Raw genomic sequence first — 18,705 nt, 5'->3', positions numbered from 1 at the left:
ATTCTGCTGGTTATCAGTCTAATGCATCATCACTCCCGTTTTCTCACGTTAGCAGAGCTGCAGCTAATCCATGTTTATCTGCACACGCTGTTAAAAGTGTTACAGTTGCTTTTGAAACAGTTTGTCATATTTACTTCTGCTAAACAAGACATTACTTTGATTCAGAGCATCAGGAGGAAGTGTTGATGCTCTGCAGCTGCTGCACATTTAATGGACCGAGAAGAAGGGCCGTGCCAGGTCTGGTTTCAGACTGCACTCAGTTTATTTTGGCCCCTGATCAGGATCCAGAGTCCCCCTCTCTTCGCTGTGCATTGTTTTGACTGATCCTCGCTCAGCAAGAAAGGGTATGTGTCACATTTTATTACAGCTGCAAAAACATTTATTTGGCAAATATTTGATGGCATTAAATGTTTGTTTTCCCGTAGTTTATGTGTAAGGCCATCACTGCACCTTTAGTAACTTACAAGCCTACAGTGCCACCTTGTGGTAGAACTCCAACGTTTTATTACACCTTTCAAACACCTAGAGAGTGATGTGTTATAAACAATTGCACATTATTTGAATAACAGTTTGGGAAGACAATCATCTACCAGACAACGATACCTTACTAACTTATTATTTAAGAAAAGTGTACCAGAAAATACCTCTAGTTACACACAGTATGCTGCAGAGCGTATCATATACATTAGGCTATATGTATATGGTATATATACATATACATTTATGGTTTATTTTTTCGCAATTGTTTTTAATGAGAATGTTTCGGGCTATGCTGTATGCAAAAGCACAATAGGTCATCCACATGTAAAAAGACCAAATATTATCTTCTGAAGCTGAAACCATAAACATGGACATGGATCTTTCTTGCATAGCCAGCCTGCTCCATTCGGGGGAGGAAGGGATCTTTTTGTTGTGATTGAAATAAATAAATAAAACTTAAAAGTATAAATCCATGAATGATATTTTGTAACGATCTGTCAGTGTTTCCTGTTTTATTTTGAAAAGCGTCCCCCAAGCTTTGCCAAACCTTCAACTTAAACAATTGAATTATTCTGCTCTCATGGAGCTCAAATATCATCTCCAGGTTAAAATGTTATTTTCTTCATCAACTCAAATGAAACTCTCTGTCTGATATATTTGGTTCTGCTGCACCCTCAGGTGGTGGATGAGTGCCACCACACACTGATGGAGGGCTTCTCTAAACAGGGACCATTAGTTTGTGACCTTATTTAAAAACGGACATTACATAAATACAAGTGGGCTGAGTGTCAGCTTTCCATTCTCTACGAGATAATCTAATCTTTATAATAGGATCTGTAAAGTACATGCGGTCTTGGTCACATTAGGGATCCAGAGAAATTGTTGATGTACATGTTGTTACTAAACTAAAAAATGATTTTAATTTGATTTATTTGTATATATGTAATAAGATCAAAATAAATTATCCTTATACATGAATTTATAGATTGGGATTTATATTGGCAACATGTGTAAAATGTCATTTAACTAGAATGATCATTGAACTGGAATACAGTGGCAAGAAAAGTATGTGAAACCTTTGGAGTTTCCTGGTAGGAGAAACATTTCCCTCTGGAGGGAACACAGGGATTGTAGCCTTTGCAGACCACATGCACAAAGCACTACAGGACAAGGGAAACCAAACAGGGCCTCTTCAACTGAAATGAAATGTTAAAAAAGGTGCACTGTAAAATGTTTGGCTGTAAAATTACAGTAAATTACTGGCTACTAGTTGCATGGATTTCACAGTAATTGACTGTAAATATCTCACAGTAATTGACTGTAAATATTTCACAGTAATTTACTGTAGATATTTTACAGTAAATTAGAATAAAAGTACAACTAAATACTGTGACTTTACAGTTGCCATGCCCATGGAATTACTGTGATGTAGCAGTACAGAGCTGTGGTATTATGGTACCTTGCAGTACATCAATTACAGTAATTACCTGTATTTTCACACTTTTACTGTAGAAGTAATGCAACACATTAGCCAGTAATTTACTGTAAATATAAAAATGTAAATAATACGATAATATATTGTAAATTTGACTAGTTAACTGGGATTTTACCATAACTACACAATTCAATCAGCTCAATCAACAAAGAAAAACAAAGAAAATGCCCATTTTAACTTTGTATTACTCCTTTGAAGTGCAAAGTACATTTCACAGTGTCTTGCAAATGTTGTTACGGCCCCAACCTCTACTCCGCGGTAGTGGCTCGTGCTGAGACCCGCAACATGAAAGAATACACGCAATAACCGGTACTTGGTAACGAGCATTTATTGATAATCAGCCGTTTGCTCACACAAGCGAAACGGGAAACAAAAAGAGGTCTGGAGGACTGGCCAAAAGGAACAAACAGAAGGAGGGAACCCGAGCCAGCCACAGAGCTCCCCCCCCTAACCAGAAATCAATTATAAACCCTATGGGAAACAAAATAAAGCCGCGAAAACTGGACTACCAGGTCCTCCAGGCTAAACATAAAACATCTGCAAAAATATGGCCTACAGCTCAAAATGGCAAAGAGGTATTCTAAGGAGAGTGTCTCCCGGCGTTAGGATAGGCGAGACATTAATGTGTCAGGATTAATGCCCAGGAAGCACCTGAAAACAATAAGCCAAGACAACAATTTCACATAGATTTATATGTTGCATCGTTTATTTTAAGGCACATGCAGCAGTGCCCCTTTCAATTTAAGTAAAACCTGCACCAAAGAAAGAAATTAGTATTTGAAGCCAAGCAAGAGCGATAAAAGCAATCTTAATTTGTTGTGTTATCACAGAGGATGGTCTGAATACAGTATTTACTATGAAATAATACAGTAACATGTTGTGAAATCCTGGTAATCATGTATCCTGTACATTCACAGTAATTAACTGTGCCTGCATTGATTTCACTGTGAAATTCAAAATTACAGTATTATATTGTGAACATTACAGGTAAAGACTGTAAAGTGGTAAAACAGTAATTTATTGTAAAATATTACAATCTAACATCGTTTAGAAAACTGTTCCAGAAGTTTGGAGGCTGTTAGAGCCGCAGATTAATATCCATTATTTTTTAATCACACATTCAACAATCACATTTGGATGTAATGTTTGTGTACAAATACTTTTGGCCATGCAGTGCACCAAACTCAGTAGTTTTCTTGTACTTACTGTAAATCCACTTGGCAACACATTAATGTAATAGTTATTAAAGAAAACTGTTTTGCTAACATCAATTAAATATACTGTATATGAAAAACACAAAACATACATATGTTACAGATGCTATTCTCAGTTTGATTTCCACCTTCCAGGCAGTCTTTGGTTTTCATTCAGACTCATTGCATTTCAAAATGATAGTTGCCGCGAACTGGCTCTTTCTTTGTAAAGTTATATTTCATTTCAATCTTTATTTCGAACAGATTAAAAAATAACAAATAAAAAATAACAAATGTGAAAAAACAGAATACCGTATTGTTAAAATACAGTATTTATCCACATTCACGATAATATTTATATATTCAACAAAAAAAATCTTCATATTAATAATAATAATAAAAAAAAAAAGAAAAATCATATGTGTCCGAAAGGGAGTAGGAGGAAGCAAATGCTTATTAATTCCCACCCCTTACTTGATCAATGATTGTCCTTTAAGTCATTGTGCAAGTTATTCCTACTTACATTTATATTTATACATACATATACAATAATTTCTCATCTTCAATCACCTCTCTTCATTCTCATAGTTTTCCAAAAAAGTGTTTCTGTACATCCTTTTAAACTGAATTATGCTTGTGCTTTGTTTTAACTCCTGCTCCAAACCATTCCATAAAATCACCCCACAGATTGTTATACTCATACTTCTCAGAGTTGTTCTGACCTTGAGTTGTTTAAAATGTAGATTTCCTCTCAAATGATACCCACCCTCTCGGTCTATGAACAATGTTTTTAATTTCCGGTGGCCTTTTCAAAACATCCACATTCCTCTCATTTGTCCCCTGGTTTTCTTTTTGATCAGGAATGCATGAGGGTGATGCTTTCAGAGCCAAATCTCAATGGACGTCTGAGCATCATGAAAAGAACAATTAAAGTCTTTTCAAACAGTTTGTTCTGACAACAGGCTAAAAAGGCAACACCATGTTCATAATGATGGATTACTTACAGGGAGTTAATCACGGTAAGTACATTGAACTTATTATAGTGGTTCACAACAGGTCAACAATTGGTCATGAAATCTGGGTCAGAATGTGGTAGAAAAGAACATTTTTATATGCTGACGCCACATTTTCCTCTTTAATCAAAGGCTTTTCAATGTTAACTACTGCACATAACAGAGACATTTAAATGCTGCTAAAATATGTACCCTAGATTCCCCTGTTTTAATCAAGTATATCCAGGTTTTAACCTCAATGTATAGACTTCTTTATAACTATACATCTCCTTGGCATTTCTCAGTTTAAACAGGTGTTTGGTCTTAAAGTACATGTTATTTTCAGTGCAGTGTGCAGCTTCAGTCCCACTCGGTTTCAGTAGATGTAACCTCCTCCGGTTACTCCAAGGTGTCGATGTCATCGTAGTCATCATCAGATGAGAGGTTTTGTAGAGTAGATGGGGCTGTCTCCTTCATCATCTAATGATCAGACAATAAAAAAGATCAGCACATGTTGTAGATCTTAGTTTCTCCACATGTGTAACATCCGGTAACATTCACCTGATCTCTGCAGGTTTCGCTGACACCAGACGACTGACCCGGCTCTGGTTCTGCAATGTGTAACAGCACAGGTGATACAACATGTGAGGCAGTTTCAGCTTGGCTTTAGACTTTATACGAGACGATAATACTTTAATGGTCAGATCAAGTCTGAAATTTGATTTGCATCACAGCAGCTCCATTTGCAACATCAACATGGACAAATATCAAGACAGAATACATGACAAAAAAATACATTTAACATAACATCACAATCACTGAGAGAAAACATGCTCAGAGCCTTTAGCGTGCATTTGATCTGGGATCAGCTCTGTGTTTACTGAGAGGATTGACTGGAGCACAAAGGAGTGCTTCAGTCTGACTTTATTGAATCGCGGGACCCTGTATCTCCGATTAGATGACTTTAATGACTTTGTTTTTATTGCCTCTATGATAAAAAAAACACCCCCAGATTTAGTTAAGTTACAGTACAAAAAGTGTAAATGAATCTTGTAGTAGAAAAAAGCTAAACCCTCTCCAGCGATAGTATTATTTGTCTTGAATAAAAAAGAGCTGCAATATCCTTTCCCAATATTTCAAAATGATATGAAGGTCACATTTATTTCCAGTAGTATATCCCATCTTCAGTGACCAATAACAAGACCCCTCTGTAGCGCTTTTCCATTTGTCCACCAGATGTCCTCAGCCACTCACCTGTTCCTTCCTCCTCCACCCCTGATGAGATCCTTTCTCTCCCTGGCCCAGTTCCAAACTGACCCCTACATGTCTGTGGTCTCACTCTCAGATGAAAGCGGCTCCTTTAAGGTGTCGGTGTAAATACAGCAGCAAGTTTTGGGACAAACTCCAGCAAAAAAAGGAACTGTTGTAACTTGTTGAAACCATGGTTTAGTACAAAATATTAAAACATATTAAAATGTACGTTTTTTAATCTGATGTTTATGAGCTGGTTGGTTTTTGCAACAGTCCCTGTAAATAGACCAAACGTGACAATAAAAGGCACATGTATACCGTTTCTAGACTAGACAGGGTTATATATGATCATAAGTAAAAACTAGGGCTGTCAAGTTAACGCGTTAATAACGCGTTAACGCAAAAAAAAATTAACGCCACTAATTATTTTAACGCGATTAACGCATGTGTATTTTTTGTCCTCGGCCGCCGTAGTTTCAGAGCGCATCGAGTGTAAAATACCATCTACAAGCTGATGCTGACAGCCCCGCTCCTGCTGCCCGCTTGTGGCAGACCACACTTCCACGCTCACCGGCAGGCCCGGACTGGCCATCGGGAGGACCGGGAGGGTGTGTGTATGTGTGGCGCGAGCGAAGCACACCTTACGTGTTGTTGTTAGCATCTGGTGCTAGCTAGCTGAGCTAACGGATATAAGGAGCTGTTTCAATGAAAACAGAGGAGCGACATTTCGCCGACAACTGCGCCGAGCACTTGACTTTATGCAGGTAGCCAGACAGCACACTCAGCACGGATAGTGCGCGCAACACAGCTCATACACACAGGCATATATGCCTTGAGCTGCACATAGCTCCAACACACACACACACACACACACACACACACACACACACACACACACACACACAGTATTGTATTATTGTATGAGAGAGGTTCTAGGTTGAAATGAGGCGAATATTTGTAATGTTCAGAGGTTGTTGTGTTTAATATTCATGAGAATATTTGTCATTGTTCAAATGATATTAAACAAACATATAAAGCATAGTTGTCCACTCATATGTTGATAAGAGTATTAAAAACTTGAAAAATATCCCTCTGGTCTAAGGTACATTTAGAACAGATAAAAAATGTGCGATTAATCGCGATTAACTATGGACAATCATGCGATTAATCGCGATTAAATATTTTAATCGACTGACAGCCCTAGTAAAAACATAAGAATATAGTGTAACCTTAAGTTGTTAAATCTGTTTGAAAATATGAAATGTCTATCTTATTTTGCGCACTTAATGAGTAAGTGGTCTCCGTCCCCGTCAACCAATCACCCACCTGGTTTCTATTGCCACAATTTTCCTCATAGTTGCAAAGCTTGCTTACCTACCTGTGCTAATTCAATTTCGACTATTCAAAATAAATCACTGAATTCATCTTACTGCCTTTAACCATTGGAATTTAGACAAAATCCCTGTTGACCACCTCTATAATGACAGTGCTCATTTCACCAATAATTACTAAACCTGACTAAAAGAGGGGGGATAATCATTTAAATCTTAAAGGAATACTATAGTTAATTCCCTCTCATGATTAACATTTTTCTTTAGAGGAAGCTTAAGAAAAAAAGGGACTATTTGAAAGGAAGCAGGTGAATGAATAGGACTGACCGGGGGGCAAGGTGACGTAGTTGTTGCTGGTGTTCTCGTAGCACTCCCCTGAGGAGGTGCTGGACGTATCAAACGAGTCCACTGAGATCATCTTCGACACTCTGGCGTACGGAGCGTCTGCGTCGCCGATACAGCCGGAAAACGTTCCCATCACTTCTTCTGAGGGTTCAGGGGCCGGGGAATTAAATCAGGACAATAACATTGAAGACAAGGAATAATAAGGATAACTTATTATAGAATAACCGAGAGAATAATTAACAGCTATAAATATGCTTTTTATATATATTTTTAAATAATATAATAATAATTAAATAATGTTAATAATTTGTTGTAATGTTTGGACCAAGAAGGTTTAGTGTGTCGCTATGCTATTGTACATTCATTACCATGATGCTTCAGGCTCATTGAGAGTGTGTACAAAATAAGTAATTATTATTTGAAGTATTTTATTGTATTATTTTGTTGAACATTGCTAAAAGGTTTCAGTATGTAGCAGCAGTCATTTGAATAAATGGTTAACTTCCTCAGCACAGAAATATTGACTTTTAGCATACTATAAACCGGAAAAGTACAAAAAACGATATAATGATGAACATATCGGAAAATTCTGTGAAACATAATGTGGCTTTTGGAGCTGAATCCTTTCAGTATGTGTTTTGGAAACAGCTACTTTTTATTTGAAAAAAATAATATACTTGTTTTAATCCAACTGCACATATTGTATGATGAGTACGACTGTATTTTCTATGACCTTTTTTGTTTTTGTTTTGTGTATGTTCTTTATTTATTTTATTATGAAAACCAAAATAAGCCTTTATAACTTAAAATATTTCCTTGATTTTATGTTTTCATGCTTGAGCCATCCTCTGATGATACCAAAAGTATACAGTGGAAATATTTTCGTATATTTGAGATCTGCAAAGTGAAACTTCTTTGTTTCTGTGTCATCTTTGCAAACGTGACAGTGACTCACCTTCCTCAGAGAGGCTGTGGAGACCTGCAGGCCTCATGAAAGGGTTCACTTCTGTTCTGAACCTCTGAGAATCTGCAAACAAAATGAGAGTGCGTTAATTGAAAACCATCGCTGCAAACATTCGCTGCAAACAGCATTGGTCTGCAAAGACCACACATCCTGTTCTTTTTTTTATTTATAGACTCTTGCTTTTGGCTGTAGACTACAGGAGGGACTGCTTAACAGAAAGAGCTCTGACGTGAATAAACACGGGCTAATGTGTCATCCATCGGCACATTGCACTGCACTGACACCACTGCCATTCACCCTGACACTCCTGCAAGCAGACAGACAGACAGACAGACAGACAGACAGACAGACAGACAGACAGACAGACAGGGCAAAGCAGCTTCAACCGCAAAATGCAGCAACACAGCAAGAAACCATCCTAGGAGGCAAAGCCTGAGAAACAGAGAGGAATAATTACAAATGTAAATGTTAATAAAAGAACGCAGCTCACTCCGAAAGGTGGATAAAGGGACAGACGGGTCATTGCTTTGCTCATACTGCTCATAGTCTGTATCTACTGACGAGCTGTCAACACTACTATGCTGGGTCCACAGATACCTGGGATTGGAGGGGACTTTTGGGGACAAACATAACAAATGAAAAAAGACACAATGAGATGATTTTATGCGACTATCTCAACACGGTGTATGTATATAAACATATATTAGTCAGGTATAAAGAAATAAAATACAAAATTGTATTAAATTGCAGGTTATTCTATTCTGCTTACACATCTAGGTTTAATCTATTTATCAGTATATCTATTTACCTTTGTTCTGCAGTGGGTTGGGAGTGACCTTGACGAGGTCGACGGAGTCCTGGTAGCTGTTGTTATGATGTTCAGAGGGGATTCGGGGGTTGCTGCGTGTCTGCTGGAGCAAGAACGCTGTGGACACAATTACCAAATTATAAAGAGAATTATTTAACTCGTGCTTTGTGTATGACTGTCGGAAGAGTCTACTGTCTAATAGTTAGAGGTATCAGTTTAATGGAAAGATGGGAGTATATTTGATCTTTTCATGACATGTAAAATGGAGAATGTGTTAATATGTAGTCTGTTGAGATAAATGATCCTTTCAGACATAATACTGGATATGGAATAATGATGCATTTCTTCCAAAGAAAAATGATTAGGAATTATATTCCTCTCCCATATTTGACAACATGAGCAAATATGGTTGAAAACTATAAAACCATACTATACTGTTTACTGTTTACTAATTATAGTATTATATTATAATGTTGTTATCAATTTAAAGAAATTACTAATTGAATTAAAAAATATATATTCTCCACTTCCGTCCTAAAGAAGGCAATGAAGGCAAAAACGTTTGTCACAAAAACATAATATCAGGAGAATTTTCCAAAAAGTTTGCAAACCTGTTTTTCATTCATTTTAATCTTATAAAGAACGCCAGATATCAGAAACCAAAGCCACAATAATAAACATTTAGTGATTTAGTTAAAAACTCCTGAAACATCTTATTTTTTAGATTTAAGGTACTACAATCACAAATTGAATCTGGATGGCTGTGTCTGAGTGAGGAGGACCCACCGTGTCTCCTCCTGTAATGGCAGCACAGCACTGAGTTGGTAATGAGCACCACGAGGAGCAGGAGAGCCAGAGCCATGGTGCTGAGCAGCTCTGGAGACGGGAAGGAGAAGCCTTCTGTAAGACTGACTGAGGTCACACCTTTTGGGATGTACAGAAAGAAAAGAAAGTTTAAATGAGCATACATTCTGATTGTTTAATGAAGAAAAATAATGTTCAGTGTTTGTTTGAGCACCATCCTGTGACTTTTAAAACATATATGTGTTTTTGAACTGAGATAAACAACTCCATATTTACCAGTAGTCCAATTGGTCATTACAGTTGACCCAGCTGCTGTGGTGGCTTCAGCAAAACCCAGGGAACCTGCAGGACAACAAGATCCAATTTTATTATTTCAACAACAACCATTTAGCTGTTTTATCTACATAGGCAGAATGAGCTTTAAATTATTTGTATATTTCTACAAGAATTACGTGAGGTTAATTCTGTTAATATTGAACCGCAGAATTGGAACAAAATGTTTAAACATTTTTAAGGCTGTGTAAAGATTAGAAAACAGTTCTCTGATAATTATCCAAAGTAAAATGATCTTTAGTCAATGAATAAAATAAATGTTTATAGCTGCTTTTGAGTCCTGTTTTGTACATTTTATATAAAGATGTTATTATGATGTACTCAGGTCTGGATTCTTTCTACAAAACCAATGTAAACCTATCTTATACTGATGTTGTTGGACATTAACAAACACTCACCCTTACAGATGACGCCAGAGGCTTTTGAGGAAATGCACAGGTGTGTTTTGTTGACGTACTCGCTGCACTGCCACATATTCTGCACGTTTTTGCATGAATAGAACCACAGTGTCCCGTTGTTGTGGGCGAGAGGAGGAACAAACTGGGTGAATTTCTCTGGCTCAGTGCCACACTGAAGCATGGCGCACACCATGGAGGACATGTCTTTATTCCAGCAGTTATCACACAGCGTTCCCCAGCTGCCATTACGGTGGATCTCCACTTTACCAGAGCAGCGGTCCTGACCTCCAGTCAGACGGACTGCTCTCATCTCTGCACACAGAAAATACAAAATGTGAATCCATGTTGATTTAATTTTTCTCAGTGGACATTTCGGTACTCAATTCACTATTGAGGACCCTAAAATCATATCCTTGATATGATGTATTTGTTGTAATTATGATCAACAGTACATTTAATATGTTTTGTGTAACCAAAATAAATGACTGTATTTTCCGGATTTGTTATATTTAAAAAATATTTAATTACAAACATTGCCCCTCAACTTTGTAGATCTTCCCTTAAAAAAGCATTCTCCTGACGTTGGTGATCCTTCAACTTTTCTTTTAGCACCACTTATTCTTACCTTTAGCAGAATACATTTTATTTGGTTTGTAGTCACCACTAGCTTTTCATTTAACACCATCAACATATCAAGATTATACATTATTTTTGTATACACCATATTATAAACAATTAAATTACAAAAATGTTTCATGTGTATTTACATGTTTTAGTGCAGGGCTGCACATCATGTGTGTATTTTAGATTTGGGTGGAACTATCCGTCATGGATCATATTAAGTGAAAAGTGTATGTCATATCTGTGTACGCAAAAAAAGGTGTATATATATGTAAATAGCTGTTGTTTTTATATGTTTTGTTTTTATCTGGTTTCATTTTCATTATCACGTGTGTATGGGATTAATAAAGTTCCTATCTTATAAAATAGTTGGGTTTATGACCAAATACCTGCAAAAATCCCTTAAACCGCGTTAGTTGGATAATCTCCACATGTCTACCCATCTTTTATAATTTTCGAATCATAAATCTATCGATCATAAATCTATCGATTAGATTTATGATTAGAAAATTATAAAAGTAGGGTAGACATGTGGAGATTACCCGGCTGAACAAAACGTGATCTGTCTCTTAAATGTGTGTCAACCACAGACCTTATTTCAAGCTATTTTCCAAAATCCTATGGAGAAATTGCATTGCATTTTTGTCGAAGGAACCGGAAGAAGTTTACTTCCGGGTTTTAGGACGCGTCACTGCGGTTCCCTATTCAAATGACAGCTTTGTTTTCCCCAAAAAGTGGGCGGAGCCGCCATTTTTGCCCGGAAGTGACGCATGTGTTACTCTCATGTATAGAGAGGCGAAGTCCCTCCCTTTCCGGGGGAGCTCCATGGGACCTTATTTCGGAAAAATGATGTATTGAAGTCAATGGAGAGAGAAATATTATCTTTCGATTTCGTTTGAATTGTGCCACGAATTACACATATGATGTTTGTCAATTTAAAAGATCATTTTGCAAGTCAAAAAAATTAAATTGTGTCGTAAAACTGTGAAGTAACACATTTTTTTGTGTGAAACGCTCAATGAACTACATCTCTGGTCTCGCACACGTCACCAACACCAAGATGGCCGTCACGTTGGCACATTTCACCTCTTTCTTTCAGAATGAGGCAAAAAGTATTAAAAGAGGTGAAAATCACAACAAGTCTGGGCATGTTGAGAGCTGTACATACACACAAGGGGAGTTAGTCGGTTCCGTAAGAGCCAGCATGCGGGAGCGGCTTTACAAGGTTTCGGTGAGTAACACGAGTGTAATGTGTAACGTTAATGACATCACTTACGCGACTCTGGGATTTGTAGTCTTTCTAGTTGCGTATTTTTCATAGTCTTATATTTCAACAGTTTTACGGCAAACTGTGACTTTTTTGACATGGAAATGATTTTTTAAATTGACAAACATCATATGTGTAATTCGTGGCACAATTCAAACGGGATCGAAAGATAATCTTTCTCTCTCCATTGACTTCAACACATATTTTTTCCGAAATAAGGTCCCATGGAGGTCCACCGGAAGGGGAGGGACTTCGCCACTCTATTAGCCGCGTTCACACCAAGTACTTTGCCGTACTCAGTGCCGGCACTCAGTGCCCCGGCACTTATTACCCCAGGGCACTTAGTACAGATCGCGTTCACACCGGAATAAATTCCCTGAGGGAAGATTACGCAAATGAGCCGCTGACGTCACTTCGTCTTCTTCTGCTTTGGGTTTACTGGCAGGACGCAAACAACTTCACGGCGTATACTGCCACCCGAAGTCCCCGGCCGGAAGTCCCCGGAGTTGGGGACTGGCTTCAGTAGAAGCTGCTGGGACTCCCAGCAGCTTCTACTGAAGCCTTCCGAGTAAATCGCCAGAACGCCGACACCTCCTCATCTCCACCGCTCCCATGTTTTATTTTGTGTTGCCATAAGTTAGTCTCTCTGCGTTTGTGCGCTGGGCGAATGCTAATGCTAATAATGCTAATAATGCTAATGCGAGGATAATAAAATGGCGGCTCTACAAAACATTTCAGAGTTTTACGGGGCGTGGTTTGCAATTCGCCCAGCCAATCAGAACTGGGGCACTTTTTTCCCCCAGGAAAGTACCATCTCTCAGCAGGCACTAAAAATGGGGGTAAAAGTTCCCGAGATGAAGTGCTCTTTTTGGTGTGAACGCGACATAAGGTGTACTAACAGAACTAAACGCGAAAAGTACGGTGAAAAGTACTCCGGTGTGAACGCGCCTATTGGCTTTGTTGTACTTTTTTCACTTTTACAAAACTAACAAATATGCCATAGAAAGGTAGTTACAAAATATATACATATCCAACCATTGACCACTTTTTAACTTATCACTAACTGGAGTTTTCAACCCCTCCATGATGTACTGTAAGCGAATTGTGAGATAAATTGTTTTAACGCTTATAGATACGTTTCAGTTTTGTGTAAGTTTGAACAATTATTGAAGTGGACCTGAGCATACGACCCCAGCGTCCTCTTTGTGTCCGCAGTCCGACTCTTCCTGTGAGGCCGGACAGTCCCACAGGCTCTCCTCTCGGCCGGTGCAGTTCAGCTCGTCCCGGTGGACGGGTCCTCTGCCCGGGGGGAAGGAGCCGCCCTGTCCCGTCACACTGAGAGCGTATCCGCAGCCGAGCTGAGCACACACCACGTCGGCATCCCGCAGGTCCCACTGGTCGTCACACACGGTGCCCCACTCTCCATTTCTCCACAGCTCCACCCGCCCTGCACAGCGACCTGAGCCCCCGGCCAGCCGCACAGCCCGGCGGCCTGGAAGACATGAATGTTTTATGATGAAGAGCAGAGACAGCCTGGGAAATACTTTTATGGCAGTTTTTGATAATAATTAGATTTATTAAACAATAGAAAAGAGACGCTCATGCATTAGAATAACATTTCTGACTGAATTGATAACCAAGGGCTGGCCTCGATCTGGTTTCTAGACTAGTTGCTGGTAAAAAAATAAATGTATATATATTATTTAAAGAATTGAAAGTGTTATGTGTAGGGACATCATGTCATATCATGTAAGGAAGTAGTTATTTACTTATTGTACTTTAGTAAAACAATACTACGCAAAAACTCAAACAGTAGTCAAAATATAGGGTTAGTGTATACCAAAAATCAAAGTTATTTCGGAAGAATTGCACATTGCATAATAATAAGTATTTATTTTGTTTTCTTAAAAAAATTCAAAAGAATTCAAAAAAAGAATGAAAGTGGAAACATAGTGGACTAAAGATTTTTATAAGGTAGGCCCAGAATTCTAAAGCAAATGCAGCAATAGTGTTTTTGAAAATGAAAGTAAAAGCAGGAAATGTATTTACATATTTTTTATATTATCAGTGCAAGAAAAATAAAAACCTCACCACAGACAGCTTCAGCGAGCACAGAGCAGTTACCTCCCTCACTCTGTGAACAGTTTTGCAAAAGACCATCTTGGTACAAACAGTCGTGGAAGCAGGTGGCATTGGGAGGGGAGCTGGTTTTATTCACTTGAAAGATGCTGCCACAGTCCAGATCCTTACACATCTGTTCAGCCAGCTCATCCAAAGAGTCTGCTGGTAAAGCCACCACATCACTGCTCCTGTTTCCACCCATCCTCAGTGTGAAGCTGCAGTTACCAGAGAGTCTGTGAATGTAAGGGTCACCTGAGGGGCCGCAGACACAGAAGCACAAATTAGTCAAAGTGAGAGCAACCATTTCTTGTTCTCTTACTCTGGTCAGTTTCTTATACTTTAGTCATTCCTTCCCTGTCTGTGTTCTACTGAAGTATCCTTCAAAATGATGTCACAAATATAAAGTTTCTTCTTCTAAAAAGCTTAGTTATTTCCCAGAAACAGCTGGGCACTGTAGCTTCTAGAAAATGTTACTAAACCAGGAGGAAGCGGGGCTTTGTTTGGGAGTATTTTAACAGCAGATTAATAGATTGAATAGAATATCTGAGTGGGTCTCTAGTGAGTAGAAACAGAACTAGGAAACAAATGTTTATATTTTTGCAAGTGGATCAGAGCATTGTGGGTGAAGGATGAAAGGTGAGCACATCATTAAAAAGTTATCTGCCAGGCGTAATCTTCCACCTAGCCCTCTTTTATCCGATATATACAATTTGCTTTTGAATACATTTAAATATACTCTTACTTATTAACTAACTAGCTAACTAACTAACACACTAACTCCTGCTGCTAAATATTTATTTAAAGCATAATTTGATCATTTCCTGAGCTACTGTCATATAATTCTGTGTTATCTTTTTAAATGTTCTTAACCTACGCTACCATATCTGGGGGTTTTTAAATGACGCACTTGTAAACCTCAAATCAAAGAAGATATGAATAAGAGCCACTATAAGGACTTTCCCCCTTTATCTTTGACCCAAAGAAGCTCAAATATATCATTTGATATACTTTCCTTAACTAAAATGCAATACCATGTCAGGTTACAACGTGTTTGCAGCGTTTCGTTTATGCAGAGCTTTTAGTAAACCCTGTGCATGTTTGGTGAATTTTTTCTAAATGCAGCGCATGTGGCATTTCGTTTTAGGGACAGAACTGCATGATGAGGGTGCAGATTAGGACAGAAATAAAAGGGGGTTTGCAGAGTGTGTGGGAGAATGCACACTTTCTCACTGTTTGATTTGCACCTGCAAACTACAGATAGATGCGTTTCACAAGCAGGTCACCCCACATCCTGTGACATTAAGAGCGAGAATATTCATACGCTCTGCATTTAGTGTTAATCCTGATTTTCGAGCGAAGGTTTTGTAAACAACAGTGGTATAAATGTGTGTTTGTGTGTGTGGGAAAAGGAAGAGAACAAATATGTTTCTTAATAACAAATTTGCAGTGCAGATAAATATTAAACTTACTGTTGAATTCCTCTTGTATTACCGCTCCTGAATAGTTTCCCTCTGCTCTCACCTGACAATCAGTTGGGCCTGTTGAAAGGGAAATAAAAAAAGAGGCATTACTTTCATTGTCTGTAAAAATGTCAGCGCTAGTTCATATTGGCCTCTCACCCACACACCACATCAAACTCACTTTTTTAACAACCTGACCAAATTACTTTTGTATCTCAGCATTCAGACAAAGTGCAATATGGATAAACTCTCTCAATAGGGGTAGTGGTGGTCCCGCCTGGAACACCACCACTATGTGCCCTTGAGTAAGGCACTTAGCCCTTAGTTACTCCAGGGAGAATGTCCCTGTAATTGGTAATTGTAAGTCGCTTTGGATAAAAGCGTCAGCTAAATGAAATGTAAAAATATGATCGATTATCTGCCATGTGTAATCTTTTATGTTTTAACTTTCACACCACAATCATCTTCTCCTACATCAACATTTTATGTTTCCACTTGCTGTAAATTCATCTTAAGGAGTACAATTATTCAAAAGTGTTTTCGTCGTAGACATAGGTAATTTGTGTAGTGGAAAGGCATGCTCCTGGGTTGTGCTTAAAGATCGGTGTTGGAAATAAGGGTTAGCCAAATAAAATTGTACACAAACATCATTTCGAAAAAATCATACATTTATATGAAACATGGGCTTTACCCACTTTCCTTCCAAACTCTAGATTGTTATGATTTTTTTTTATTATTTCTTTGATAACTTTTAACTGCTACACCATCAAGATTCAAGATTTTCAAGATTCAAGGCTTTTATTGTCATTCGTAAATAGCTACAGTGTAGTTATGTCAATGAAAATCTTAGGTCACAGGCTCCTCCAACAGTGCAACACAATAAAACAGATAAAATAGTGCAAGTAAATACAGATAAAATAGAATAGAATAGAAATAGTGCAATTACTTTTAAGGGCATTTTCTTTAAGGGAATCTTCGAATAAAAATATTCACTTGTAAACTTAAAAAAAGAGCAGATATGATTGGACTAAAAATGCATGAAAAGGCTACTGTATTTCCTCTAAAATACATTGAAAAATAAATAGCAAACTTCACAATATAACGGCATTAGTTTTCAACTAGTTTTCTTTCTTTTAGGATAGAGCAGCAGAAAAAACGAAAGAAGACAATGCCAGCTGCTATGATTTTGCTTTCAACATCTGTCATTTGTTCGTAATTTAATTTAAATGTAATAACATACCTTATGTGCTGTTGGTATTCGCACATTCGAAAAAAATGTTGTTGAATACATCACTTTATATTGCCTAAATATAAATCTATTATTGTCTCCTTGGTTAAAAAGAAAACTCCATAACTCAGTTTGTGAATAATGTTTTGCACTAATAGTCTATAACTGTATAAAAATGTATACATTACCTAGACAAAGACAGCTCAGTTGGATGATTAAAATGCATTTCAGCAGCTTCATGTTGTTGTCAGAAAGGGGGAAACAGCTCTATTGTCTCCAGACAAACAGTTGGCACTGAGTGAGGCTTCCGCTCTTGTTCCCTCTCTATCTGAGTGACAGAACTTCCCATTTAACGCAGAGCATCATGATAGGAAGTGAAGCCTGTGGCTTTGTCACTCACACTTCATATCAGGACTCAACCCACATACATGATTCTGACATATAACATCAGGAGTATTTTGATAATAAGTGCTCTCTTTACATTAAGACTAGACACTTTGAGAACTTTATCGTATAGAAAGAGTTAATGTAATTTCCTAATTCTATGTAATGTATTTCATTTAACTGTTGTTCAATTGATGCTGTTGAGATTATGGTGCATTTAACATTGTATTTGTAAGAAATAATTTAATATGTAGTATGTAGGATTCTATTTAGCCTGAACTGCGCGACTGAGTCCAGATTGAACAATGATAATAAAACAGAATAATACAATAACCAACTAATGGTCGAGCTATTAAATTCATAAGATATAGGGGGGAAACATTTTGCCTGAGCTACAAAATGTCTCACATTAATTATGACATTGTGTATATACTTTTTTTAACTTATTTTCACCTTATTTGTGTACGTTAGAATTTATATAAGCCCTCTCCACTTTGAGATAAATATAATTGTACGATTTAAAACTACATTTATCCACAAGGGGGCGACTTTACATCAAGTGTGTGGTGGTGCCTGTTTCAGCCAAGATTTCATACAAATGCACGATGAAATTCCGTTGAACCCCCCTCCAAACATTAAATGTTTAAACAAATACTTCGATATTTTAAGAGACAATTGAATACCACCACAATAATAGGAAATAAAATAGAACAACTTTTATTAAATTAAAACAAAATTACATTTTCGAGTGAAATACATTTGTTGCGTATATACAAACATTAATACGTTGAAATATCTAGATGTATTCATGAATTTCATACATATACATGTATATACTACACTGTCTACACATAGTCTACATATGCCAACATATGTACAACATACGTACTACAGTTTAAAATATACATGCGGCTCGTATTCTAAAGGCTGATAACAGACATTCCAGAAAAAAGCTAAAAATAAAAAGGATTTATTACCTTTATTTATGCAGAGGAGATGTAAGATTGTATATGGTCTGTTTTTATGACTTTTGCCATGACCCTGTGCAGCTCCGTTGGATCCCTCACGCTGACAGCTCTGACAGCTGCCTGCTTTGTTTACATCCGGCGCCAAGAGCACGCGCTCAATTCTTCTTGCTCTCTTATTGGCTGTGCTGTTCTGTAGCCCCGCCCACCACAGAGAGACCGGAAGAAGCAACTGACAGAAACAAAAGAATAAATGTTAATTTAA

At 37.7% G+C, this 18,705-nt stretch overlaps 1 protein-coding gene across 2 annotated transcripts; it reads right to left on the bottom strand.

Moving 5' to 3' along the window:
• Nucleotides 1-3,845: 3,845 nt before the first annotated feature.
• Nucleotides 3,846-17,407, bottom strand: LOC117478299 (T-cell differentiation antigen CD6-like). 2 transcript variants are annotated; one of them, XM_034125292.1, is made up of 13 exons: nucleotides 17,280-17,407; nucleotides 15,873-15,941; nucleotides 14,374-14,655; nucleotides 13,460-13,774; nucleotides 10,395-10,706; nucleotides 9,940-10,005; nucleotides 9,646-9,783; nucleotides 8,860-8,976; nucleotides 8,542-8,664; nucleotides 8,043-8,114; nucleotides 7,070-7,228; nucleotides 4,722-4,771; nucleotides 3,846-4,640 (listed from the first exon to the last, which is right to left on the bottom strand). In XM_034125292.1, the coding sequence occupies exons 1-13, from the start codon at nucleotides 17,329-17,331 to the stop codon at nucleotides 4,560-4,562; spliced, it is 1,836 nt and encodes a 611-aa protein (XP_033981183.1). In that variant the 5' UTR covers nucleotides 17,332-17,407; the 3' UTR covers nucleotides 3,846-4,559. The 2 variants fall into 2 exon arrangements, with proteins under 2 accessions (XP_033981183.1, XP_033981184.1); XM_034125293.1 differs by lacking the exon at nucleotides 8,542-8,664.
• Between the last annotated feature and the right edge of the window lie 1,298 nt (nucleotides 17,408-18,705).

Source organism: Trematomus bernacchii, unplaced genomic scaffold (genome assembly GCF_902827165.1).
Source record: "Trematomus bernacchii unplaced genomic scaffold, fTreBer1.1, whole genome shotgun sequence".
NCBI lineage: Eukaryota > Metazoa > Chordata > Actinopteri > Perciformes > Nototheniidae > Trematomus > Trematomus bernacchii.
This window is presented reverse-complemented; position numbering and strand designations above follow the sequence as displayed.